The sequence below is a fragment of the Heptranchias perlo genome, chromosome 18 (genome assembly GCF_035084215.1).
Source record: "Heptranchias perlo isolate sHepPer1 chromosome 18, sHepPer1.hap1, whole genome shotgun sequence".
NCBI classification, from domain to species: domain Eukaryota; kingdom Metazoa; phylum Chordata; class Chondrichthyes; order Hexanchiformes; family Hexanchidae; genus Heptranchias; species Heptranchias perlo.
Window position 1 is genome coordinate 31,640,957 of NC_090342.1, and position 27,768 is coordinate 31,668,724.

Genomic DNA, 27,768 nt, shown 5'->3' on the forward strand with positions numbered 1-27,768 from the left:
TTCAGTCATCATTCAGCACCTGCCCTCCAAAGGCCAAGTGACTCAGTCGTGATGGCCAGACGGTCTTGGGTTTGAATCCAGGCAAATGAAATGATTACACTGTCTTAGAGCATGGGTTTGGAGGGGGGGGGGTTGGGGAAGAGGGGGAAACAGCAGGAACTGAGCAGTGCTGGCCAGATAGTTCCAGTATCTCCTGGTTGATTGGCAATAAAACGAGGCTCAATGCTTGAACAAATAGGGTGTTCTTTAAGTTTAAAGAGATATGTGCCATTGATGCCCTTCTGAAGGGCAATTAGGGATGGGCAATAAACGCCAGCGATGCCCACATCCCATGAATGAATTAAAAAGAAGTCGTGTTAGTACTCCTATGGGTAGAGGAGTAACTACAGAACATATTCATAGCTGTTCATGTTCCCCAGATTTAAGGGGCCGACCGCAAATATTTTTTCCTACAGGCCAAAATGCCCAAACAGCTCCTAGTTCTGTGGAATGTCCAGCCCCTGACTAACAACACCTCCTTTATCATTGGCCTGTAGCACGCCAAGAATATCGACTACTTTTCTGCAAGTCAACTTGCTTATCCAAACTGGAAGGAGAAATTAGAGAATGGCTAGGGATTTGCTGGCTCACTTCCCTCTTCGCTGTAGTTATTATTGATAATAGTAAATATCTAACTCCTCTACCTAATCCCCACTGAGGCAGACTCCAGAATTGGGACTTAGGGTGCCCCAATGGCTCAATAGGTAAATGCACCACACGAGGCTCGAGAGATGTTGGTTTCAATCTTCAGTCTGTGCTGAGTTATCCAATCTCAGTAAGGGTGCAGTATGGATGTTACATTTGACCTCCCTGTTCCTAGGCTACGAAGGAGAGAAAAAAATCCATCAGGGATCATGCTCCTGATCACTATCCAGTGATCCCCGCTTGAAAAGTGAGAGTATGTGGATGATGGAGGAGGACAGAATCAAGTTTAGCTGTGATGTTTGCCAGCATTCACCATCTGGGCTCATACGTGAAGAACAGCCACTTTGGTGAGGCACCATAAGGCTGCCAGCAGCTCTGGAATTCTAGCTCAGGCCTCCGATTTTAACTCCAGGCCAGTTTCCGGTGGGTGAGCAGCAATGTGAGTTAGAAACTCAACCGCTGCTCCAGAAATGAGGCCCGGGGTATATTAACCCCCAGGTCTCATCTAAATCCCGCCAGCCAACTTCCCACCCTCTCTGGGCGAGCAATCGACAGAAAATAGTGTAGCCCGGAGGACTTCCGTCAAGACCAGTGCGGGATCAGCTGCCGGGAGCGTCCTACAGGGGTCTCGTGATTGGGAGGGGGGCGTGGGGGGAACACTCCTGCTCCTCCTGGCCTCACAAAAAGAGTGTTAAAAAAAACATTTTAAACTTACCTTCTTATGTTTTATCTGGCCCCAATCTGCTAGGTTGGTCCGGCAGGAAACGCACTGCTGCTTAGATTGCAGAGTTAAAATTGCAGTCATGGGGACCCAACATACTTATGTAAAAAAGGACTCTGCCGGCTTTGGGCTGGTGTCCTTGCCGCCTGCTTAGTTGAGCAGGTTAAAATTGTGATCGGTCGGTTCCCAGCGGCTCCAGGGCGGGTAAGTAACTATGGGTGATTTCAACTGCCCACCCACTTGGTTTATGACGGCCGGTTAGGGTTAAAATCGCCCCCTCCCCCACCCCCAGATCAGTCATGTTTAAAAAGTCATTGGATTCTTTGGTGTGGGGGAGATGGCACTAGACTGACAAGAGGCTAGCAACTCACCCATCAGAACTCACCATTGTTCATTTTGCCAAAACAGGGGAGAGATGGTTTCTTAGCAGGAATCAAGAAAAGAAGAAACCCCAGGAAGATGGAGACGGTGGCATCTGTCCTATAGCCTTTTCTGAAAGACAAGGAAATTAACGATTAGAGAGCAGCTAATCAAAGCTACGTTGCAAGTTTCAGGCAGATCAGGGTCAACCTGAAAGAAACTTTCCTCACGACCTGAAATATGAGATAAATGATGAAGTCCCAACTCATTTAGTTAATAAACGCCGAATGTTTCAGAGTTTGTTCAGCCACTCGTCTCTGATGTTCCTTTCTACAGTAACACAAAAAATTAAAACTGCGGGTAAATAAAAATTAATTTCAAAAATACCGCACAGGCATGGTGCATGTGTTTGTGCACAGCAGAGGTGCATATGCAGTTTTCTTTTAAAACATTTTGTTGGCCCCATTTTATTCTGTTAGGTACTGAAACCTCAACATTGGCAAGTGAAACTGTTGAGTTGTGATATGGTGAGGAGTCAGAGGGCATCTTAGGACATTTTACTGCTCTCAACTGGCGCAAGTTCCACTGAAGCCATTTTAAATGCGAGTTGTTTTTGTTGTTGTTGTTGTTGTTGAAGGGGTGAGAGACCATCATGGCGGCTGCCATTTTTTTTGTTTATCGCTGACTTTCTCTTTGCTCCTATCATAGTTTATAGCAGTAGGAGAGTTAAGTCAAACCCTCCATCTGGGGCTGTGGTCGTGTGGAAAATTGCCAGAAAAGTTGAGCTTCTGTTTTCGATGACGAATTGTGGTCTTCTTATTATTAGATTCCGTTTGTGGCACCATCCTTTCAATATTAAAGTTTAGTTGGACATAGCAGCAATCATTCTTTACTGAAAAATCCTTAGGGGCCAAAATTTCAGGGTTCCTGGTCCACTGCTGGAAGAGAGGCAGCATGGGACTTCCTGCCACCTGTACACATAGACATCGACCCCATCCCAAGTCCCAGGGAAGGTATCAGTATAATGTTCCAGTTGGACGCATCAAGCCTGTAACGGCGCAGCAGTGGCGCCTGCCACCAGTAACGGGGGGAGTGGCACACCGCTGCTCCACCAGAAGCACCCGGAGGTTCTTTCTGGGCCAAAGAAAATATAGCTCCAAAGGACCTTCAGCAGAAACAGAGCCATACCTCTAGTCTAGTAAGGTAATCGATCCCCTCCGAGATCTGAGGCCTCATTTGGACTCACACCAAGAGTATGATTTTAGCCTGGAAAAACAAGTGGGTTGGGGATGCGGGGGTAGTAGCAATTGCGAAAATCTAAAACCTGTCCCCATCCCACCCATTTCTGGTTTTCACGAGGGCAGGACGAGGGGCGGGCAACCAACCCTCTCTCAGGAGGAACGTCTGGCATTAAAAGCTTTTAAGGAGGCTGCGGGCCTCCATTTTCAAAGCTTTTTTGATTTTAGCCTGTGGGGGCTGGGATTCCTGGGCCTTCTACTTCACGCCACGTGAGAGGAGGCGAGAAGGCCCGAAACTGCAGGTAAGTGCCTTTATAGCACAACTTGTGGGCCTGGAGGTACAGGAGTGCTTCTCCCAGGCCCAACAAGCCTACCTGCAGCGACCCTCCCCCCCGCCCATGATCTTTGACCCCCCTACCCACCATCACCGACCCCCCACCACAATCCCCGACCCCCCCAACGATCTCCGACCACACCCCCACGATCTCCGACCCCGCAATAACCCCCGACCCCCCTCCCGATGACTGACCCCCCCCCCCCACCCCAATGACTGACTCCCTCCACCCATCTAACACTTACCTGATCATGTCCTCTTCCTTCCTCTTCTTCCGTCTGACTTAGAGCAGCCTGTCAATCAGGCTGACCTGTCGGGTGGGAAACCGGCAAAAATAGACGTCCTTACGTCAAAATCATAAGGATGTCCGCGAATCCCCTACTGCTGGGTTTCCTGTCAGGAATTTCACCCCCCCACCCACTTCCCAGCTCCGGGCTAAAATTATGCCCCAACTCTCAACTGGCACAAGTTCCACTGAAGCCACTCAAGAGTGAAAAGGGCAGAATTCATGGGATAACCCAGCAACCTCCCCTGACATGCCCCCATAATGCTGGGGGCAGCGCAAGCGGAGGATGTGCTCGTAGCCCCCCATGACAAAATGGCTGGCGTGTAAAAAAACAGGGCAGAATCCAGGCGCAAAATGGTTCTGTCCCATTTTCCAATCCTTTGACTGGAGATCTAACCCCAGTAGCAATGTGACCTAGTCCAGAATTTCTGGTTCTAAGGTTGAAATATTGGATCCTATGTTCTGAACATCATCCCGTTAAATATCACGTTCAGTAGATTCAGACAATAATTTGTTATTACTTCCCCTCGTTACTTTAATTTTCCTTCTTCTTTTCACACTTCATCTAATTTGCATAATAGTGATTTCAGTAATTAGAATCTGTGGGACACGGGCTTTTGCATCAGAGTTGGGGTTTGGGGTGGGACTGGGTGCAGAGATCAGAGTTGGGTTGGGACTGGGCGCAGAGGTCAGAGTGTTGAGGGAGGGGGCCAGGCTCATGGATCTGAGGGTCACTGTTAATTCTGGAATGTTAGATTTACCTTTCAAAGAGTGATGTCCATCCTGGAACAAATCCTGGTTCACGGGTAAACCACAATAATGTCATCAGCACAAAGAAAATCCCTGTCACCATCTCTGGGTAGCTGGAAAAATTTTAAAAATAAAAAGGAATTCGATTCAATCAAATTGAGAGCAATTTGAAAGTCAAATATTGGCCAAATCCCCTAACAGTCAGGAACAAGTAATCCCTCATACCTGAATGGTCCCAATTTCTCGTACTCCTCTTGAATTCTCCTTTCAGACATCTCCTCACGTTTTGTCTTCCTCTTTTTGCTAAGAGAACAAGTTTCCTTAAAACTGTAAAGAAAGATTTATATGATTAATGTAACAACACAGAGTGTACGACTTTTGTTCTGACTAATGGAGACACAACACTCCATTTATGTACAGGCATTGTGCGTAGAAGATGGAAGTTTGCAGTAGATACAAGATTATGTGGAAACAGAGGTCACTCACAGGGGTTGAAATTTGTCCCAAGACCAGGCCTTCCCACCCGACAGGCAGCCAACCTTTCAATCTGGCTGGCTGCCGGGCTTGGAACCCGGAAGTAAAATTTTTATCCTTCAACTAAAGTTGCAATCGCAGATTCTGACTCGCCCACTTCACTTCCGGGTTTCGCATCCGAGGAACATCCCCCCGCTCCCTTCCCGGCTCCATGTTAAAATCCAGGCCCAAGTCTTCTAAGTATACATAATCGGCTAGGAATCTTCTCTAGCGCCAATGGACATCAAAAAGTCTTGGGCGCGTTGCCCATGATTTTCTGTTCATTGATTTTAATGGACAGAAAATCACAGGCAAGCACCTTCAACTTATATGTAATGGCACTGGGAGAGTTTTCTCACTGCCAGTGCATATTAGGAAAATTAAGCCCCAAATCTACAAAGATGTCCAACATACTGGCAATTCACAGCATTCTGTGTGGTGATTTTCAACAATTGGTGGCCAGGAGCATCAAATCTTCTTCCTGCTGCACTTCATTTAATGATATCCCTCTCACATTATGATCCTATTTCTCGTTTGACCCTCATTTGCAATGCAGTGTGGGTTTGGAGAGATAATATTGCTCCTGATAGGTTTACCACTGCTAGGAGGGAGGAAAATACTATTCTAGTGCAGCCTTTAAAATGCTGCAACAGTTAAAGGCGAACATCACTTTCTGAGCAGCAGGAAGAAAAGGATAGCAGCAGTGCCTGAAGCAGCAGCAGCAGGGTCCTCAGTGTGTGTATGTGGGAGTGGGGGGATGGGGAAAGTAGCAGCTGCAGGAATATTGCAGGGCCCTACCAGATTTGTCCAGATAACTAAAATGAAACTTGAGAATTCCTATCGTTTGCTGTATCACACTTCTTGTAGTGACATGAGCCTCATTAAGTGCCACATGTGCTCCTTGCACCTGTGGGAACCATGTCAGTCTGTAAAACTGGATAGCTCTCTCTCTCTCTTTGTTTGGGAAGGATTTGAATTGTGCAACCTTCCTGAATAAAGCATCAATGACCTTCTTAATGCAATGGTCAACAGCTGCCTGACTAATGTGTCAAAGGTCACCAGATGCTGCTTGGGAGGATCCAGCTACAAAGAAATTCAAGGTAGTGGTGGCCTTGTCCAGTGTAGACAATGCTGTTCTCCTGGTGCAAGTGGGCTTCAGCCAGCCATTGACATATTTCCCCAATAACCTCCGAGCACAACCTAATGAGGCACTGATGACCAGAAAAGTCTAGGTTAAACCTTCTTGGCCTATAGACCCCAATGAGTAGGTATCAGCATGTAAGGAAGAGATGCCTTCTGTGAAGCCTGACTCTAAGGGGGGATTCTTAACTTCCCAGGATGGGTGGGGGGGGTTAAATTCTTAAAAATGTGAAACCTGACTGGAACCCGCCGCGAATGCACCTACTTCCGATTTAACCTGCCTCCCCGTAAATATCGCGGCCTAACAGCCTGCAATCTAACCTATTCCAAATCCTCGTCCTTTTCTTCTTTATAGCATATGAAATCTGGGCAATCTACGTCCCCACTACAAAACAATACTTTGAGCAGAGCTGGGTAAAAATAGCAGCAGAAGTCCTGACTGAACTTGCAAAGTACTAAAGCGATGAATATGCAAAGTAACGACTGCTGCATCAGCACATATTGTCTGTACTCGATGGCTGACAATGAGTTACTGAGGGTGTTATCCCAAGTGGTTTGTTTACCGCCTGATGATAAGTCAGCTTCTTTTACTAAGCTAAGTTGATAAACAGGAAGACATTGGGGGTGATTTTAGAAGGCATTTCCGGGTGCGTTGGGGGCGGGGTGCTCCGAAAATCGCGCAAATCCTGTTTGGGTTCGGAAGCCGGCTCCAACCCGCCAGCTTCCGAGTTTCCCAGGACTCAAAACCGGAAGTCCCACCGGCAATTAAAGTCGGCGGGATGACAGTTAAAGAGCCAAATGTGCCCCATTGAGGTACTTTACCTGTGACAGATGAAGGGATTAGAAAGATTTTTTAACTTACCTAGGCGGCTTGCCCACCGCTTCCGATTCACGCCCCATGTCTTCCAGTCCAGCGCCGGATGATGTCTGGCTCTCTCTTTCTTTCCCGCTTCCCCCCCGCCCCCTCGTGTTGCAGCTCCTGATGACAGCCAGCTTGTCAATCAGGCTAGCTGCCGGACGCGAAACCCAGAGAGGACGTTAACCACTACCAATCAATGTGCGGTCACGTTGGAAATGGTAAGTTTGGTTCATGCAGGTTTGCCATGCGCCCAATCGCTCTCCCGCTACCATCCCACCTCCCTGCTAATATCGGGGCCATTGTCTCAGCCCATTTACAGCAGCAGATAAAATGACCTTCTCAATGTGGTGCCTGCCTCAGGGATACCTCATTGCATCTCACACTGCTATTTAGATAGTGATGGTAATAATTTGGGGTGGGTTTGGGGCTAAAGTTGAGGAAATGGATCAGAGGGGTTGCCATGCCCCACCCCCCCACCCCGCCCTTAATATAATTACATGAGGTGGACTGAGCTCCCAACAGGCCTCAAGGTGAACTAAGTTTTTTTTGGGAGGATAATTCAGGTCCAGATTTTTAGCAGTGGTTTTGAGGTAATAGTCTCCAAGAAACTATTCTGCTCTGTTTATTGCCCCAAATCCATCCCAAAATGAATGGTAATTCAAAGGAAAATCCAGGCCCTTGTGTTTTTTCCTATAAATCAAGTGACAAAAATTCAGGTTATACCTGCAGCTGAAGTCGGGGCAAGCCTGCATTCTGTCTGACTACTTGTTTTCGTACATCATAAGCTTATCTTCAGTGCCATGAGTTGCCAGACATTTTTGGGTTGCGTCAGCTTCTTTTAAAACTGTTGGTTAACCTTTGCTAGTATTGCTAGTATTCTAGATTGGCAGGTTACCAAAGAACAAAACACAGTGAATGGGCTGAGATAATGTCTTCCTGTTTATCAACTTAGCTTAGTCTAAGAAGCTGACTCATCATCAGGCGGTAAACATAGCACTTGGAATAACACCCTCAGTAACTCATTGTCAGCCATTGAGTACAGAAAGCTATTTTACTATATCGGAACCATTTTAGAAACTGCATTGAAAGCAGAGCATTATAGCAAATGGTGCATTATTGCACGTGTGGTGTTATGGTAAATAGTGTGTGGTGCAGAGCAGAGCATTGTATTAAATCTTGCATTATAGTAAGCGGATCACTGTACAGTGTGTTGTAGCAAATCATGCTTTACAGGAGCAAAATGCTACAGTTGACAGCGTGGTATGGTAAATATTACATTATAGTGCGCAGAACATTATAGAAAACAAAGCACGATAGGTAGCCAAATTAGATCCCTTTTTTCTCAATAAGGGAACTATGACTGATATACATTCAATCAAATGCTATACTCTGTCAGTGGCTGATACAACAAAGAATTACTAGACCTGTGGTGCAAGAATAGATTTTCTGAGTTTTCACACACACAAGTTTGCTTGCATGCTGCAAGTATGCACTGGAAAACCTGGGCCCAATGCCCACAATGTACCTTGCCATACACAAGGACTCAGATAATTAACCCTAATATGTGTTAATTCTTTTTTTAAAACGTTAACAATATGTACAACTACAGTATTTGCAGGAGGCGGTTGACATAACTGTTTCAGGTTCCGTACTCACTTGCATCCAAGGAAAAGCCAATGCATCCAGATCCAGGTCAGCACCAGCATGATGATGGCAATGGGAAAACTGAAAACAAACCAGGTTCCAAAGTTGATAGATCGTGATTCTGGGTAACGGCTGTTAAATAAAAACAGGCAGATGTCAGGCAAAAAAGGGGCTGGCAGTAACCATCAGGCATGTTAGCACCACCCAGGTATTCACAACTAATTTCACCATCAAACTAGAATATAAAGGCACTGGATACAGATATAGCGGTAAAAAACCTGACTTCCCTTCTTACTCCTAACTTTCCAATTTTTAACCTGTGTTCCCTGGCATTTGAATTCTTTCACCGTCGTGAACAATTTGCCCGGATCAATTTTGTTAATTTCCTTTATTATCTAGAAAGTTTCAATTAGATCACCTCAAAGTCTCTTCTTTCCCAAATGAAACAAGCTCAACAACCTCAACCTTTATTCATAACTTAAATTACTGATAGTTGGAATCATCACTGTTGCTCACTTCTGTACCCCCTTAAGGGAAATAATTAGCCCTGGAGGAAAAGTCTATTCTAGTATCAGTCTGTCAGCTGAGCAGCAGGGCCACTGCTTGAGAATGGATGATCTTACTTGTTGAATTGTTCAGCAAAGATGAGGTTGGTTGAGGTTCCGGTGATTGTCATGAGGCCCCCAATTGTGGCAGCATAAGTGATGCTCAGTGACAGACACTTGCAGATCATGTGGTCATGCTTGGTTTTGTATTTACTGCTGTATTCTTTTTTGGACTTAATCTGACTCTGTAGGAAAACACGGAGCAACAGCATGAGAATCACAGGGAAACGCTGAATCATCCTCTCCCTCTTCAGTGAACATCCTATCTGCCACAATTTGTTATTCACCCACCAGAGCCATTATTCACAGTGCAATTAGTCAAACAAAATTCAACACTTTTTTTTTGAGGGGGAGAGATTTCTCCAGCTTCCTTTCCCTTCTCCCAGTACACCTGGTCCAGCCAGCATTTGTGCCCATGATGAAAGGGGAGGATGGGTAACCTCCTCTGGGGCCTTTGCGAATGTGGTCTTCAGCTAGCAGAAGTCTGGTGATAATTTTTATTATATTTTTCCCCAATTTTTTCTCCCTTTCTGTTAAAAATGTCGTCAATTTTACTGTAGTTCAGTCCCACAGGTGCTGCCAGTCTCCAGCACCTTGCCCAAACAGTCATTATCCATATGAGTCTGCAGACTGCTCCACTGTGCATGGCATCATAGAGAAGCCCAACCCTGTTCTCACCCAGTGTTTATACACACACATTTCACAGGGTAATAATTAGGAATAGGAGTCCTAGCTAATTTTTTCTCCCAAGCCCAGAATTGTCAAGGTCAATTGCAATATCCCAACTGTTACCTTGGCTGAGACCAGTCAACTCAGCAAACAGGAATTAAATCTCAGACATTTTGGTCTGGGTTAGTGCTATACTGGGCTGTGCTTTTATCCCCTAGACCATCAAAACACCTACTCAATGGATCTAGGGAGTGAAATAAAATGAGAATTGTGCCACTTCACATATTGGTTATAATCGGCATGTGTGTGTGTGGCAAAGGGAGCTCCTAATGGCTCAGTAGACAAAAGCACAACACGGTGTGACCCAAACAGATCAGGAAGGTTTCAAGTTTAATCCCTGCACTCTGCTGAGTTAGATGATGTCAGCTGGGACAGCAATAGGGGTACAACGATCACAGTATTCCTGGGTATTGAGGAGGAAAAGGATTAATGTACATAGCCACCACTTATGGAATGTGTTTGTGCGTGCATGGACATCGGAGTGAGGAAAGATCAAGCTCACTTGCAATGGCCTCCATGGTCAAAAGCCAGCCAAAACTCTAGGCTGGATTTTCTTCCAATCCTAATCCACTAACAGAAGTTTGGTGGAGCAGGAATCCTGGCCTTTGATTAGTTACGTTGCTAACTCTGGTCCTTTTCCTCAAAAGGTCAAAGTCTGAGTCAGCAACTTTTGAACAAAAAAAATTGAATCTAAAGCAGAGACAAAAGGATAACTCAAGCAACCCTATTCTGGTTGTAATGGTCCCTTTAAACTGAACTTTAACCTTGATCAGCTGATATCGGAAATCAAGTGCACATGCTTTACACATGTTTACATGGCTGCTTTATAAGGCTGAGGGCAAATGAAGTAGAAATGACAGAAGACTGCTCACATAATATCCTGTTATCACTGCACTATTTGCTTAAGTCTGCACATAAGTGGGCGGGCATTTCCTGCTCCCGCTGCCACTTCCTGCAGAAAATCTGACATGCAAATAAAATGGGCAGGGACCTGGTGTAGTGGGTACCCAGTGTATTTTTGCACGGTCAAATATCAGTTTCCCCGTGGAACACAATGGGAAATCTGGGCCCTCACCGTCTGAGTTCACACATGACGAATAGCCACTTAGATGAGTTACTGGAAGGCTAGCCCTGCTTGTGAACTGGAGTTCAGTACGACTCACCATCTCCACGAAAGGTGGACAAAAGAAAGAAACTCAGGGAACAGTGAAGGAGAAATTAATTCAAAAATCACTACACGTTAAGTCCATTATTATTCATTGGCAGCAGTGCTCACTGCAAAGATGTTAATAACACTGCCCATTTCAAAGCTAGCATGAACTTTTCCATCTGATTAGAATAACAGGACACATTCTGCACCAGTGTTAAGACAGAACGGGCAGTATTAATTATCACCAGATAAAGGGATAACACATTGAAACAGTAGCAAAGCAAAAGTGTGTGCCTACCAGTTTCTGCTTCTACATCTTGCCCTACAGACCTCTCTATCCTCCCTTCAACCAGCGTCTCTCTCTTCCCCTCTCTATCTGCTAACCTCATGCAATCGTTGTGGGGCTATGGACTACAAATCTTATATTCCTGGACTCAGTAGGTAGTGAACTCAGTCTGGAGCAGGTTGACACATTTCAAAGGCTATTCACTCTGAGCAGAGTCAAGACTGCAACTGATAAGCTTCCATTCTTCCATGTGCCCACTGCACAGATTGAGTTGGAACACAGCCTGGGTGGATATTTACTCTGTAAACATCATCAGCTGTTAGGTGCAGATGCTGAACAAACATTATATTAAACTAAGGCCTCGACCTTTTGGATCTATTAAAGTGTTTGCGTTTGAATAATTGGGAATTTTGAGCAGATTATGAGGCCTGATGGGGTCACCAGATCATACAAGCAGCTGATAACAAAATAGTCAAATAGCCCTATGTCGCTTCTTTACCTGTGTCTACTTTCAACAATTTTTTTAAATGTATATATTAACCAAAGTATGAGCTAAACGGTCGCACAGACACACTACAGGCAGCTTCACTGGTACAGCATACATGTACTCACCCATACATCATAAAGTGTGGGATATAGTATCTTCTCCTGCTTAGTAACCCATCTAGCCCTGGTCTATGTGAGTGGCCCTTCCTTTCCTCCTGATGAGTTGCAAGGCCCCATTTCTAACCTTTCCTAACAACTCAGCCCTCTGGTGCTAGGGATCAGCCTTGTGACCGCTCTCTGCACCACTTCCAGGGCTCAGGTGTAGCCCCTATGCTTTGGTGACTTGACTGAATGCAGTACTGAAGATGTAGTCTGACCAGAGCACTATATAGCTTCAGAATGATAGGCTCAGTCATATAGGGCAGGATTTTAACTGCCAAGTCCGGGTGGGTTCAGGGCAGGGCGGCAAACAAAATCGCATTTTTATGGAGTGGGAGGGAATCCCAGCTCCAACCCGCCGAAAAATGCATACGACCCAGACGCATCTGATATGTACGCAGATCAGGAAGCCGGAAATGCCACCACGCATTTAAATCCGGTGGACCGATAATTAAATGGGCAAATGTACCTCATTTGTTAGTTTGTTTTTTGCATATTGGGAACTTAAAAAGATTTTAACATTACCTGGACGGCTTTCCCACCACTTCCGATTCACGCCTAGTGAAACCAGGCAGGAAGGGCCGGATCAGTGAAAAATAAACTAAATAAGTTAAATAAAATTATATTTCCCATTGTAAAAAATAAATAAACACACCTTACAAACGATGTCACTTGCGACCCCTCCCCACCCCGATGTCTCTCTGATGTCAGATATCTCCCACCTGCTCCACGCTCCAATGACCCCCCGGCTCCGATGCCTCCCATCCCGATCAGATCTTTGTCCCACCCCACATCTCTCTCCCAACAGCTGATGAGGTCTCTCTCTCTCTCTCTCTCTCTCTTCCCCCCCTCTCTCCCGGATGTGTAGCTCCTCTCTGCCGACAGGCAGCCAGCCTGTCAATCAGGCTGGCTGTCAGGCTTGAAACCCGGAAGAGGCATTGATTGGCCTCATTATGGTCGCGATCGCAGATCACAACCCGCCTCCTTCCCTTCCGGGTTTCACACCCGCAAATCCTCCCACCTGCTCCTCTCCCGCTGGCATGATCATGCCCATAGTCTATTGATTTGGTAATATAGCTCAGCATTCTGTATGCTTTGTTGTTTACTGCTCTACAGAGCCTGGACTTGGTAGGTATTCAGTATGCTGATCATGTTCAGACTATTTCAGCCAATTAGAACCATAGAATGGTTACAGCCATTTGGCCCATCGAGCCCATTTCGGCTCTTTGTGAGAGCAATCCAGTTAGTCCCATTCCCCCGCTCTTTCCCCATAGCCCTGCAAATGTTTTCCCTTCAAGTATTTATCTAATTCCTTTTTGAAAGCCATGATTTAATTTGTTTCCACCAAGCTTTCAGGCAATGCATTCCAGACCATAACAACTTGCTGCATATAAAAGTTTTTCCTCATGTCGCCTTTGGTTCTTTTGCCAATCACCTTAAATTTATGTCCTCTGGATCTCAAACCTTCTGCCAATGGGAACAGTTTTTCTTCATTTACTTTATCTAATCCCTTCATGATTTTGAACACTTCTATTAAATCTCCTCTTAACCTTCTCTGCTCTAAGGAGAACAACCCCAACTTCTCCAGTCTATCTATGTAACTGAAGTCCCTCATCCCTGGAACAATTCTAGTAAATCTTTTCTGCACCCTCTCTAAGATCTTCACATCCTTCCTAAAGTGCAGTGCCCAGAAATGGACACAATGCTCCAGTTGTGGCCAAACCAGTGTTTTATAAAGGTTCAACATAACTTCCTTGCTTTTGTACTCTATGCCTCTATTTATAAATTCTACACCATTCATTGAATATGCCTCCCATGTTTCCCTTCCAATACCTTTGAAACTTTTTCTAGTTCTTTTTGTAGTTCCTTGTCTGCTTCATCAGATTCAATTGCCTCTTCGCCCAGGTTAATATCATCTGCAAATTTGAACAATCTGCATTGTTTCTCTAAATCCAGGTCATTTATATAGATTAGAAACAATAGAGGCTTCAATTGCACTGCTTCACCTGCGGTGAGGAGCACTCCCATCAGGACATCTCCCCAGTTCATCATCGCTCCCCTAACTAGTGACAATGCTTTCTCAGTTTCAGCCAATTCCTTGTCCATCACTATGTTTTACCTAGGATACCCACTGCCTTACGATTCTGTAGCAGCCTTTCATGTAAGACTTTACTAGAGGCTTTCTGTTAGTCCAGGTACACCGCCTCTTGGGCTTTTCAAGGTTTCCTTGTGGGGCCCAGAGGAGCCTGCAGATTGGGCCTGACAGGGAAGTCATCACTGCTCCCCTGCTCAGGCCTCAAATTGAAATAGCAGATCAGGCCCCAGTGACATCGGAACCTGATCTGCATATTTAAAGAGGACCGCGCCAACTTCCGCTAGGTATCCTTTCCACCTGCAATTTAAAATTGCAGTCGGCCAGGGGAGTGGTAAAAGAGTGGGTAAGTCCCCGCTTCATTATAGCCACAGCGACCAGTGCGATTCCTCTCCCTCCATGTTTCAGGACTAGGGCAGTGAGAATCCTCAGAGCGTTAAAATCTATTTGTTGCGAGTTAATATTTTTAATAAAACATCCCAGGCACGTATACTTATCCAGTTGCTAAATGCTTAATTCACTTCTCTTTTTAAAGGAGGACAAGGTCAAACCATTGCTGGCCACAGAACTGTTTAAGTGAGAGCCATAGCATGAGGAATACACAGTGCAAATTAACTCCTAATCTAGTTCCACTATCACATGTAATGAAGCAGCCATAAAACATCATAATCAGACTGCTGAGAGAGGACAGCAGGGTCATAAAACAGGAAGCAACAGAATCTAGTCAGCAACCAAACAAGATCGGTGATAACACTACAAATCTGAAAACTACAAACCTGTCCCTCTGACTCAGTCAGCATCTTCTGGTCAAGTTGGTTCTTTCTTGTTCCACTAGAAAATTAAACAAAGGCTTAAATAATTCTTCAGATTCACGTGGGCCAAAAAACACTCGATACCTAGTTCAAAGAACATCTAATCATCATTCATAACTGCTGACTGAAGGGGGCATTGGAGGCTTCAAATAGTCCTACATTCTCAATCATCGATTAAAAATAAAGAACTGCATTGAATTATAAGCAATTCAGCCAATAAATCTTGTAACACATTGCATATTTCCTGACTGAGCATGAACGAGCAGAACAAATTATAATGCCTACTCCACAACTGCTTTGCTTGAACAGATTGGATTAGTCGTGCAGTATACATGCCTAGTCCATGCTATTTAAAGCACCTGTTTAGATTGGACAGGGTGTGTAGTGCTGGTACATATTCATTTCAAGGATGATGTCCAGATTGGATTTGGAGTGTAGTGTACATAACTGCTCCATACTATCTATAAGGGCCTATCTGGTTTGGATTGAGTATGTAATGTACATGCTTGGTCTGTGTTCATTTAAAAGAACTATCTGGGTTTAGAATTGGGTTGGACTTGATTGACAGCTGAGTAAATCAATTCCAAATGTTCCAGATGACTCTGAGCTTAGGGATGCTGATGTGAATGGTCTCTCCTGTGACTGTGCCAGCTCCATGGGCAGGATTTTCACTTCCAGCCGGGAACAGAGGTGGGGCAGATTTTTGGATGCGAAACCCGGAAGGTAAGTTGGCAGGCCAATAAATTTTATTTCCGGGTTTCACGCCCGGCAGCCAGCCTGATTCACAGGCTAGCTAGCTGTCAGGCAGGAAGGCCTGTGACAGTAGGCCGCAGCCAGAGATCGGAGGGAGGGAGGGAGGGAGCAAGGGCCAGGGAAGAGATTGTGGGGGGTCAGGGAGGAGTTCGGATAACTGGGGAAGAAGGTCGGGGGGGGGGGGGGGGGGGGTGGGCTGGGAAGAAGGTCAGGGAGGGGGGGGGGAGCTGGGAAGAAGGTCGGGGGGGGGGCTGGGAAGAAGGTCGGTGGGGGAGGGGCTGGGAAGAAGGTCGGTGGGGGGGGGCTGGGAAGAAGGTCGGTGGGGGGGGGCTGGGAAGAAGGTCGGTGGGGGGGGGGCTGGGAAGAAGGTCGGTGGGGGGGGGCTGGGAAGAAGGTCGGTGGGGGGGGGGCTGGGAAGAAGGTCGGTGGGGGGGGGGCTGGGAAGAAGGTCGGGGGGGGGGGCTGGGAAGAAGGTCGGGGGGGGGGCTGGGAAGAAGGTCGGGGGGGCTGGGAAGAAGGTCGGGGGGGGGGCTGGGAAGAAGGTCGGGGGGGCTGGGAAGAAGGTCGGGGGGGCTGGGAAGAAGGTCGGGGGGGGGCTGGGAAGAAGGTCGGAGGGGGGCTGGGAAGAAGGTCGGGGGGGGGCTGGGAAGAAGGTCGGGGGGGGGGCTGGGAAGAAGATCGAGGGGGGGGGGCTGGGAAGAAGATCGGGGGGGGCTGGGAAGAAGATCGGGGGGGGCTGGGAAGAAGATCGGGGGGGGGGCTGGGAAGATGATCGGGGGGGGGAGGCTGGGAAGAAGATTGGGGGTCGCTGGAGGTCAGGTGAAGAATCGGAGGTAGACGGGGGTTCTCCAGCAGGAGGGGTCCACCATCTGGCGAATAGGGGCGGGGTGGGGACGGCCAATCGCAGGGGCCCTGTCGTCCAGGTGAGCTTGTTGGGCCTGGATGAAGCACTCCTGTTCCTCTGGGCCCAGAAGCAGTGCAATAAAGACACTCACCTCATGGATCCAGCCCTTCCTACCTGTCTTCACCTGACGTGATTCGGAAGCGATGGGAAACCCGTCCCCACCCCACCCCACCCCTATTCGCCAGATGGTGGACCCCTCCTGCTGGAGAACCCCCGTCTACCTCCGATTCTTCACTTTAATGTTCTAAATACACAAAATATTAAGTACCTCAAGTATCTCAATGAGGTACATTGCCCTTTGAAGTATCAGTCCGCCAGCTTTAAGAGGAGGTGGGGCTTCCTGGTGTCTCCCGTCCACACGTATACAAACCTGCCTGGGTTAAACCCAGAAGTGTGTGAGTTGGAGCTGGGATGCGGTCCCACTCCAAAAAGCTGTTATTTTAACCTCCCACCCGCCCCCAATCCAGCCATTCTTGAGGGTTAATGTTTACCCCCATGTCTCACATCTCATGCCTTCAGCTATTAGTTTCATATTACTACTAGTCAATGTAAACAGATTCCTGGACCCAGCACTGAACTATGATCCACTATGCATGTATTTATAGATATGGATACCCAGAGTTATTTTGGATTTGGTGGTGAGTTAGACCGTAGGTCCACTGGCCATGGACTACTGGCTTATGCGTGTAACAAACTTAGACACGGGCTTCCCTCCATCTCAGCATTCCAAATACTCCACGTAAACACTGCAGGCCCCAGATCGGTACCAGACTCGGTCTGAACGCTGTGCAAGCACTGGATTCTAAAGTGACTCTAGGAACCCTTGTAGCAGTGATACGATTCCCTATCCTTGGTGCATCACCTCTGCAGGGTGAGGACACTGTCTATAATAACCATTGATAAAAGAGAGTGTAAAACCCTGTATTTTTAGGAATCATGAGACTGATTGCATTGAATAGCATCAAAGAAGAGATGTAATAAATAATTCAGTATTGAAAGATAGGAGCAATTTGAATCTTCAATCCAATCTTCCCAACACCTGTCTCTCAAGAAAGATTATCATTAGCACAGCGACTTTGGATGAGCTCTTTCTCACAAAGCACTTTCATGTTGCCGAGTGTTCCTCCCCGTGCCTTTGGGAGACCGATTACTATGAACCACTCTCCCCCATCTACATATTTAGCATCAGGTGCAGCTCTTTGGCGCGTGCTGGGAATTCAGAGAAGATTATAGGTCAAAAGGATCAGACGTTCAAAAACCTGATAGATGAATTCCTAATAGATTTAATAATTCATTTCTATATTCCTCTGTTCTTAAGGGTTTGTTGAAGGATACAACGATTCTATTACTGCAAAAACCACAATGGCCAGGAATTTCCTTAGAGCTGCTCCCGCTCCACCACCATTATTTCACCAGAAGTGCTGCAGAAACCTTATCTCTACTGCATTTCCAGAGAAGTTACGGCTGCAGAGTGGGAGCAGCTCTGAGGAAATTCTGGCCAATAAAAGGTTAAAACATTAATCCTTCTGTTCTTTCATCACTAAGACAAGCCTAGAAATGGCTGTTAGCAATATTAAGGGAAGACAGTTAAAAGGAAGAACTTGAATCTACATAAATGTCTTTCACAACCTCAGGATGTCCCTTAGCACTTAAGAAGTACCTTTGAAGTGTAGTCACTGTTGTAATGTAGGGAAACACAGCAAGCAATTTGTAGACAGCAAGGTCCCACAAATAGCAATGTGATAAAAAGACCAGATAATCTGTTTTAAGATGTTGGTTGAGGGATAAATGTTGGCCAGCACATCAGGATAACTCCTCTGCTCTTCTTCAAATAGTGCCATGGCATCGTCTATGTCCACCTAAGGGATCAGATTAACTTTAACTTCTTATCTGAAAGACGGCACCTCCTACAGTGCTGCACTCCCTTAGTACTGCCCTCAAGTGTCAGACTAGGTTAAGTGCTCAAGTAGGGCTCAAACCCACACCCTTCTGAATTAGAGGTGAAAATGCAACCATTGAACAAAGATTAACATCCATACCTTAATTTAAATAGATGTGACTTCCTGATGAGCATTCCATGCAAGCAGAATAGGTACAGGAATAGGAAAAGGAAGAAGAGCATTCTCACTGGGAGTGCTCGATTGGGGAATTAGTCTTTCAATATTCATCCCATATCGTCATCAACAGTCATTTTTAGGCTATAGACATAACATTATTTAATTTCACTGTTGGCCATTGTTTGAGCCTTGTAAACTCCCTGTCCTTTCACCTTAAATAGCTTGTATGTAGCAACATACTCCAGGAAGCTGTCTCACACTGGTTTGAGTCTGCAATGAGTGCAGGAGTCTTCAAAAGAAAATGAGAAATCATGAGTTTTTTTAACCAACTGGACAGCTCTGCCAAAGAATCTCAAAGTCCAAGGACAGCAATAGTTTAAATTTAGCTTTTCGGCTTGTGACATCCTTCCAGTCTATGAGCACCAGGCTTGCAGGTCTCTACTTTGCCCCCTCTCTGCCCAGAGAAGGGTCGCTGCATTCCATTGTGAAGTTGTTCAAACTGCATAACACTTGGAACATGTAATGAACGAAAAAGGCAAGCATTTCCTGTGCTGAGCATTAACCAACCAAGCAACAGCAAGAAAGAAAAGTATATTCCAATTAGACTAAATGCAGCAAAATTCTTGTTATATTAAACATGGTCTGCATATGTTGCATATATCCTAGTGCATCTTCCCTCAGTCATTATATACTTCAACTTGTCTCTCTATATTCCTATAGACCCCAACCCATCTCTCCATTCTCTTACACCGCATGAATATCCTTTTCATTCCATATGCTCCAGTGCATCTTCCCTATAACTCCAAAAACTCCAGTTCTTGCCTCATAAAATCATAGAATCATAGAAATTTAAGGTACAGAAGGAGGCCATTCGGCCCATCGTGTCTGTGCTGGCCAAAAAAGAGCTATCCAGCCTATTCCCACTTTCCAGCTCTTGATCCGTAGCCCTGTAGGTTACGACACTTCAAGTGCACATCCAAGTACATTTTAAAATGTGATGAGGCTTTCTGCCTCTACCATCCTTTCAGGCAGTGAGTTCCAGACCCCCCACCACCCTCTGGGTGAAAAAATTGCTCCTCAACTCCCCTCTAATCCTTCTACCGATCACTTTAAATCTATGCCCCCTGGTAATTGACTTCTCTGCTCAGGGAAATAGGTCCTTCCTATCCACTCTAACTAGGCCCCTCAATTTTATACACCTCAATTAAATCTCCCCTCAGCCTCCTCTGTTCCAAAGAAAACAACCCCAGCCTATCCAATCTTTCCTCACAGCTAAAATTCTTCAGTCCTGGCAACATCCTCGTAAATCTCCGCTGTACCCTCTCTAGTGTAATCACATCTTTCCTGTAATGTGGAGACCAGAACTGTACGCAGAACTCTAGCCATGGCCCAACTAATGTTTTACACAGTTCTAGCATAATCTCCCTGCTCCTATATTCTGCCTTGGCTAATAAAGGAAAATATTCCGTATGCTTTCTTAACCACTTTATCTACCTGTCCTGCTACCTTCAGGGATCTGTGGACATGCACTCCAAGGTCCCTCTGTTCCTCTACACTTCTCAGTATCCTACCATTTATTGTGTATTCCCTTGCCTTGTTTGCCCTCCCCTAATGCATTACCTCACACTTCTCCAGATTGACATGACACCTTCTACAATGAAGGTACCTGAAGGTTTTTAAATCATTGCTGAAAGTATTACTGTTTTGAAGGATCTGAATGCGAATAACAATCAAGGGTACGATCCTGCTCATCTCTGAAGATTATCCCTCCGTGGTGAGAATCCAGGACTGAGGTGGGAGCAGCAGTCATTAGTTGCTAGATTTTCTGACTTCTTAATATATATTAGGTATTCGGAGATTCTAGAATTAATTGTTAATTTGTCTGCCAACAAACACACCATCAATTACCAATTGTAGATATTTAACTTAATTTAAACTATTCACCAAATAAAACTTAAATTTTGACTTCATGGAAACAAGGTCAAGAAAAGATATTCCAATCCAGCTCATTTCACCAGCCCCGTTCCCTGAGACCAGTTTACACATCTCTGACCACATGCAGAGTGAAACTTACTTTTCTTTAAGGTAGATAAGCTCCAGCTGTTTTTTCTCATTCCCGTCTTCTTCTGGAAGGAATAAGAGACAGATAGATAATGAAACCTGCATACGATAAAGGGATCTTCCTCAGCAAAAGAAAAGGAAAAAGCCGATTCAATGGCTCTGAGAATAAAGGTATCACTAGTTATGATACTAAGCCAGATCAAGTTTGATTCCCAGTCTGTACTAATGACAGCCAAGGTAACAGCAGAGCTGCTATCAATGGCTTCAGTGCCTCTGAGCTCAGGAGGGGAAACAAGTTAGCCAACGTACCCACTCCCAATCACAATTCAGTCACTTCTGCTAGGAAATATACATGTTGATGATAGATGAGGACATTATCTGGATCAGTTCATAGTCAAAAAGCCTGATGACACTTACTGTCTGTGATCATTCATGAAGAATGGTTGCTTGCATGAGGTACTGGAGGCTCACTTTGGGTTATACCCCAAGCAAGAGTCAGTGCCTTCAGGAGAGGAAGGGAGAATATGTGGTCAATTTTAACTTGCCCAAATTGGTATTAACAGGATGGTTATGGCCCCATTAACACTAACGATCAGCCCGCTGCCACTCCCACAAGGGCCTACTGCTGGCCGAAGGGCCTGCCTGTTTCAGGCGGTAAGCCCTTTAATGACATGTTCCGCCAGTCAGCCGCCCAAAAGTTAACATCATACGAACATACGAATTAGGAGCAGGAGTAGGCCATTCGGCCCCTCTAGCCTGCTCTGCCATTTGATAAGATCATGGCTGATCTGATTGTACCCTCAACCCTACTTTCACGTCTACTACTAACCCCAATGAGATAAAAGTAGGGGGAAGGAATTAAAAAATGAACAGGATTTGGATGTGCACATTCACTGAACATATGCAGTCAATGTGAGTTATTACCAACAAAGCTTATAGCAGCCAACTAATACACACCATATTTTTGGGAGCCTGAACTAGTGTAGGCATCTTCTACGCTGTCTGTGTCTGTGATTACAGCTAATTCGACATCGGATTCCAGGCTGGTGTTGATGAGCTGCTGCAGGACAGCTTCTGCGATCGGCATCACCATGGCCGTAGTGGAGGTGTTACTGAGCCACATGGACAAGAACACGGTACAGCACATGAAGCCAAGCACCAACCTGTGAGAAAGAGAGGAAGTAAATACCTTCCAAGTAAACTTAGCACTCACCAAAGGGGAGGGAGAGATATTAACACTGGCACTGACGATTAGAGGTTGATGTTGTGGCCTTGCCATTGAAGATATTTAATGATAGGCCACCTCAGTCTAGCCTCCAGAAACAAAGTCGCAGCAGCCAACATACCAATGGCCCCACTCCAGTGGCAAAAATGTGGTGGAGCGGGGTCAAAGTTTGTCAACTCCGAGGGATGTCAACCCTGTCCCAAATTGGGGAACAGGATCGTTAGCGTGTTCGAGGTGGACACATCCTCTGCACCTGCCTTGACGGAGGACAGGAATGTCACAATGGAAATAAGCCACCCTGATCCAGCAGAGGAGGCCCACGGAAGGCCGAACAGTAAAGGAGCTGCACAACTTTTCAACTGTTTTAATGTGGGTGCAGTGCCTCCCACTGCCACTGGAGGTCTCCACATACTTTGAAACCGTGCTTCAACGTTGCTGGACACCAAATGAGCTTTAAAAAACGACCTTCGAGACAAGGTATATCTCAGAGTAATTATTACTATGGAATCAATGATGGTGAACACGAGAGCCCAATCAATGGAACATTTCACACTGGTGCCAATTTAAGTTGATGACAGTTGGTAATACTTGGTGGTAGGCTTGCAAACTGAAAGGATAATTCCACAATTTGGTATCCCTTGCTCTCACAGGGGCCACAGTTTGGAGAATCAGGTCTACAATGTTGTAACCCAGTCTCTGACCTGTGTTCCCTGAGTGGAACTTCCCTGCTAAGAGCGTGGAATCCTCGCCTCTAAACCCTCATTGCAACTGCTGAATCCCCCAATTCCAAACCACATGTGTTGTACAACAACTCCCCCACCTGGTCATGTCTCTCACTGCATCAAATATAATTGGAGGGTAAAGGTGGTTTATGCACAAGAGCTTAATGAACACAATTCGCCCAATAAAACATTTTAAAAATGAAGGATGATTGATAGAGACCCGGGAGTGAGTTACAGGCTGGGATTAGATGCATCGCTACAGCAAGGGTTCTCACAGTCTGAGCCCTGCCCCCCACCCCAATCCTCTCTGATTAAACATGAAGGCCCCCCAGTTCTTACTTATCAAACCAATGGGAGGTGTGAAAATACTTTAAGCACACCAGACACCATAATAAAACTCTGCAAAGCTTAGACTGTCATTGTTCTCACTTTTCTTCACTCTCCTTTCTCTCTTCACTTTCCCCTCTTCCTTTTTGTTTCACCCTCTCCTCTTTCACCTCAGTTTCCTTCTCTCTCCTTTCCCTCCTATTTCATTCTCTGTTCCTACCTTTACTTGTGTTTCTTGAACTCTCCGTTAGCAGGTGAACAATCATAAAAAAAAATTAACATTGGCTAAATTTTCATGAAATAAAAGTGAGGTTGGCCATCTTGTGGAATGCTAGGATATATTTTTGATTGGTAGGGTGGCCGTTTACTGATCGTAAAATGGGGCAAGGCTCATCATGCTGAATCATTGCTCCTCTGGCACATCACACACATTCATGCAGTTTTTCTGCTGCTACCAGGTCGTCTGCTTCAGGTGTGGGCGAGGGAAATGGCTGTGGTAGAACAGTTCCTTTGCCAAATCTTCCTGCCCCTGCCTGCAGCAGTTATGCTGAGCTCGCAGGCACAGGGTGGACAGAAGTCCTGCCAAGCCAAAGCTCTTTCACTGTCTGAGCCCACAGGAAAAATTTTCCATGAAGATTCTCCAGCGGGACCAATCGGGCATTAGTCAAGTGGTACGTTATAAGCATTCGTCCAACCATTAGTGTGCTGACCGCACCTGATTTGCAGGGTCAGCTATATTTATAGATATTGGACCTAATGTTGAGAATTCACCAGAGGTGGCACAGGAGACAGAAGGTAAGCAGGCCAAAAATGTTGGTTGTCTTTACTAAGCCTGCTACTATTTTTAATATGTACATTTCAGCTTTTGCAAAAGCTGTTTGGACAATAAAAACAGCTGGCAAAATCCAATGACTAGCACAACAAATGGAGAGGCAGGGAATTGTGTCTGTGGCTAAGGAATAGAATGATGCAGCACTTGACCCCTTATTTAATTGCTGGTGAAGTGGAGGTGGTTCTGCATGAGGTGATAGTGAGGACCGTCTCCAGGCACAGCTCCTCTGACAAATTCAGGTAGATGGGCCTCTGCCTGTAAGTGCTAGTGTGAGGAAACCACCAGTAGGCCCAGACTGCCTTTGGTGCAGCCTGACTTGGCTAGCATCTCTCTGTTGCTCTTTCCCTACTTCCTCCAAGAAACGGAAGTAAAGGGAAATTCCCATGTGTCATCCAGTTGTGCCATTACTGTGGATGTACCAAAAAGAATGGGAATGTCAGAACACTTGGCAAAAAGCTTCCTAAGCAATTAAGTGCTAACAAGGAAAAAAATCAACAAGGAAACTGGAAAATCAGCCTCAAAACTAAGTAAAAAGTCTTTATCCAGGCCTCTTAAAATGCACCTTGATATAAAGCACAGCCCCTGGCAACCCATGGAGCAGCTATTCTATATTGGCAAATTTATGACTCAGTGCTATTCTGGCAGAAACTCCAGGAAAATGGGTGAATGTCTAAAGCATGTTATTGGGGCCTCCATTAAATATTATAACTGAGAAACTGGCAGATGTTTCCAGCCCCACTAAACAGACGATGATCCAACATAACCGAGCTCTGCCCATATTTCTGATATGTTAGGGCCACTTTATGCCCATTTGTTGGGTGTAACCAATTGGAAAATCTACCCTGTATTCTCACCACCAGGACCTCTTTTAGAGAGAACCTTGAAGGTGAGGCTCTAATAAAACCTAGACTTTCACTGCAGCCCTGCTGTGATGCTCTTGGCCCTACACCTTCTCCAGAACCTTCTGAAGTGTGGACCCTGCAGTAATGTATACTCACATGCCCGGTTTGGCGCCTGCTAACATCACCATACGGAGGGCGATCCTCCTGTGCAAATTCCACTTTTCGATGGAAGCGGCCAGGCAGATGACACCAATCAGCAGTAATGTGGTGTCCTTGAAGTACTCCGAAGCAACCTGAACAAAGCACACACAAACATGGCATCGGCTCTGGGACTGAAGCAAACCAGCATCTTCCATGATATAACATGGGGCATTACGCTGAGAGCTCTCACAATATAACATAACACACTGAAGAGCCAGAACTTGTTGCACAGTACTGTGTATCCATGCTGACAGCCCTGCACAAGGATATTAATCGTACTGACAGCCCCTGCACAGCAACACTGATTAAAATATGTTGAAAAGCCAGCATTCATCATACAATGCAGTGCATGACACTGAGAGGCCTGACTCAGAGATGCTAACTGGGACATGGGGGAACTGGGACTGAACAGCCACATCTTCTAGTGAATAAAACAGGGGCAATTTTAACCCTACCTGCCCGGCAGAAACATGGGGTGGGGGGGGGGGTGCAGTTAAAAACAAGCAGGTTACTTACCCACTTGAAACTCAACCATTTCATGCCATTTGCCAATTTAACCTGAAGTGTTCTGCAGGCGGATGAGATACCCATCGAAAGCAGGCGGGGACCTCAAATTTATGCAAATCAGAGTCCTATTATATCACAAGAACCCCTTGCATTTTAACTGGGACCCGAGGGAAGCCACTGCGGCTTTCCCGCCAGGCTGAAACAGCTTGGTAGACAGAAGAGGCTCTCCAAGGTAAGTGCAAAACTTTCCTTTGTGGTGTCAGGATTAGCAGCAATGCTCGAGAAGACTGAATCCCTCCCTGTAACCTCCACCAGACCCCTAGATTAGATAAGTAGTTGAAGGAAAGGGGGATAAAGGATTATGGCAACAGGGCAGGCACATGGCATTAGGTCTACTGTGGAGGATAAACACCAACACGGGACTGAAGCAAACCAGCACCTTCTATGATACAACATGGGGCATTAGGCTAAGAGCTCTGAATATAACATAACACACTGAAAAGCCAGAACTCTTCAGGGACTGGCTGGGCCAATTGGCATATTTCCATGTTGTAATTCCATGTAATTCTATATCGTTTACAATATAGGCTTGCTTCTGATGGTACTCTTGTCATTGGAGGCAGCTCTCTCATATACAAGGGGCAAAATTGAAACAAGGGTCCCGATATTTACAGGGAGGCGGGGAGGGTGCAGGAGAGCATGGTAGCGCAGGGAAAACCCGGCAAGACTTGGGATGCAGGGATCCCACCACTCTTAACAGCAGGGCCTCATTAGCATAGTGTAGGGCCATTTCCCGCCCAGCAGTCTGACCAGCTGGCATGAGGTAACACTTGCAGCAGGAGGCCACAGCCGGGGGACCCTTGGATGGTCACCCGCAACCAGGAAGGGAGCATCAGCTCCAGGCCGTGATCTGGAGGGCTAGATGGAGGCTGAGCAGAGGCTGAAGGGTTCCTTAAGGGGCCTGGGGTGAGCACTCCTGCTCCTCCTGGCCCTCAAGGAGTGCTAAAAGAGCCACTTACCTTGGGGAGCCGGCAGCTTCTGCCTCAGATCAGCTGCCGGGAATCCCATAGCTCGGGCCTCCCCCTTACTTACTGTGAAATTTAAATCAGTGCTGATGATGCTGAAAGAGGTTGTCCTAAAACGCCAGAAATATGACTTTGGCTCATGTTACGCATAAAATTTTAGGTGTCAATTTACAGACCGTTCAGAACTGACGTAAATTCAGGAAATTTGTGTGAGCTGCACTTTTCCATAAGGGCAGAGCCAAGTTAATGAGCGGTGGAGGGTTTTGGTAGAGATTTTTCGCTACAAAAGATCGAGGAAATTCGGGCATAGTGTAAAAACGGGTATAAATAAATTATGCTCAGATTTCCTTGATCTTTAAGGAGAGAAGGGGAGTAAAATTGGCATTACACTGTTCTTTCGGCGCAAGATTTCAGGAAATCTTAGGCCCATGGGACAGGTCTTCCTAGAGTACGGTTACTGGTGTAGGTACCCGATCCTTAAAAGGGACTGCTGGAGGTCCCACCAAAAGGTAATTATTTTCTGTTAAACTTACTTTTATGTGGAGCCTGGGGGGAAAAGAAGTTCACCTCTTGGCTCCACAGTAAAACTGCAGGCCACTGCCTGCCTGCACTAGCTCCCCTCCAATTCTCCTCCAGCCACAGGACTTAGTTAACAGCCACTGCCTGTGAGGCAGATAGCCCAAACTGGTCCTCTTCAAACCGGCAAGCTGCCTCTGGATGCCCAATTGGCATCCGCAGCTCACTGGAAATATGCTGAAAGGGCCCAAGGTCCCAGTTTGGTCGAGCCTCATGCCTCCAGATTCTTTGCGCTCTCCCAGCCGCTAACCATTCTATGCCTCAAAACAGGCCAAGGCGAAATTCTATCCCACTGTGCAGAGAAATATGGGCACAATGTCTCTTTCCAATTGGCTGTCAGGCTGTGTATTGGAGCATGTTACCCTCTTGTTTAATAGAGGAATGGTCTGACTATTTTTCTATGAATTTGAGTGAAGATATTTGACACACCCTAAACTTTCTGTGGAAAAGCTGGTAATTGAAATATGAGCTCATTCCAGTATACCTCACAATGCTCAAATGTTAGCTCTTTAGCAAAGAGGCAAAGATAACCTATCCCATAGGCCACACAGGTCATACCAGTGGCTAAAGGATCTCAACCTCTCAATGATCAGTTCTCACCCACTAATATGGTCGCGCCTTTGCTAGGTGAACCCCCAGAAACAGAAGCTGCTAAGAATGCACTCTGTCGTTTGGTTACAGTTGAGTGCACATGTTAAACACTCAGCATATATGTGATGATGAGTAACCCATTATCTCGATGACAAGCGATGTATTTTAAAGAGGGAACTTTAGCCCCATCTCTGACGCACTGATCATAGAAATGAAGTTACAAATTGACTTTTATCATGAGCTATTTTATTTATAATTTAGTTTTTATTTAAAAATTAACATTTTAAATGACATGTT

General features: G+C 45.8%; 1 protein-coding gene across 2 annotated transcripts in view; it reads right to left on the reverse strand.

The window, feature by feature from the left end:
- Nucleotides 1-27,768, reverse strand: part of LOC137334727 (solute carrier family 13 member 4-like) — a 100,157-nt gene that overhangs the window by 8,755 nt on the left and 63,634 nt on the right. For both annotated transcript variants that reach the window (XM_067999639.1, XM_067999638.1), the window contains 9 exons: nt 24,728-24,864; nt 21,581-21,786; nt 20,637-20,688; nt 14,813-14,867; nt 9,153-9,319; nt 8,542-8,661; nt 4,599-4,700; nt 4,385-4,486; nt 1,791-1,897 (listed from right to left, as the gene is read on the reverse strand). In XM_067999639.1, the coding sequence (XP_067855740.1) occupies nt 1,791-1,897; nt 4,385-4,486; nt 4,599-4,700; nt 8,542-8,661; nt 9,153-9,319; nt 14,813-14,867; nt 20,637-20,688; nt 21,581-21,786; nt 24,728-24,864 (1,048 nt within the window). The remainder of the gene's footprint in view (nt 1-1,790; nt 1,898-4,384; nt 4,487-4,598; nt 4,701-8,541; nt 8,662-9,152; nt 9,320-14,812; nt 14,868-20,636; nt 20,689-21,580; nt 21,787-24,727; nt 24,865-27,768) is intronic.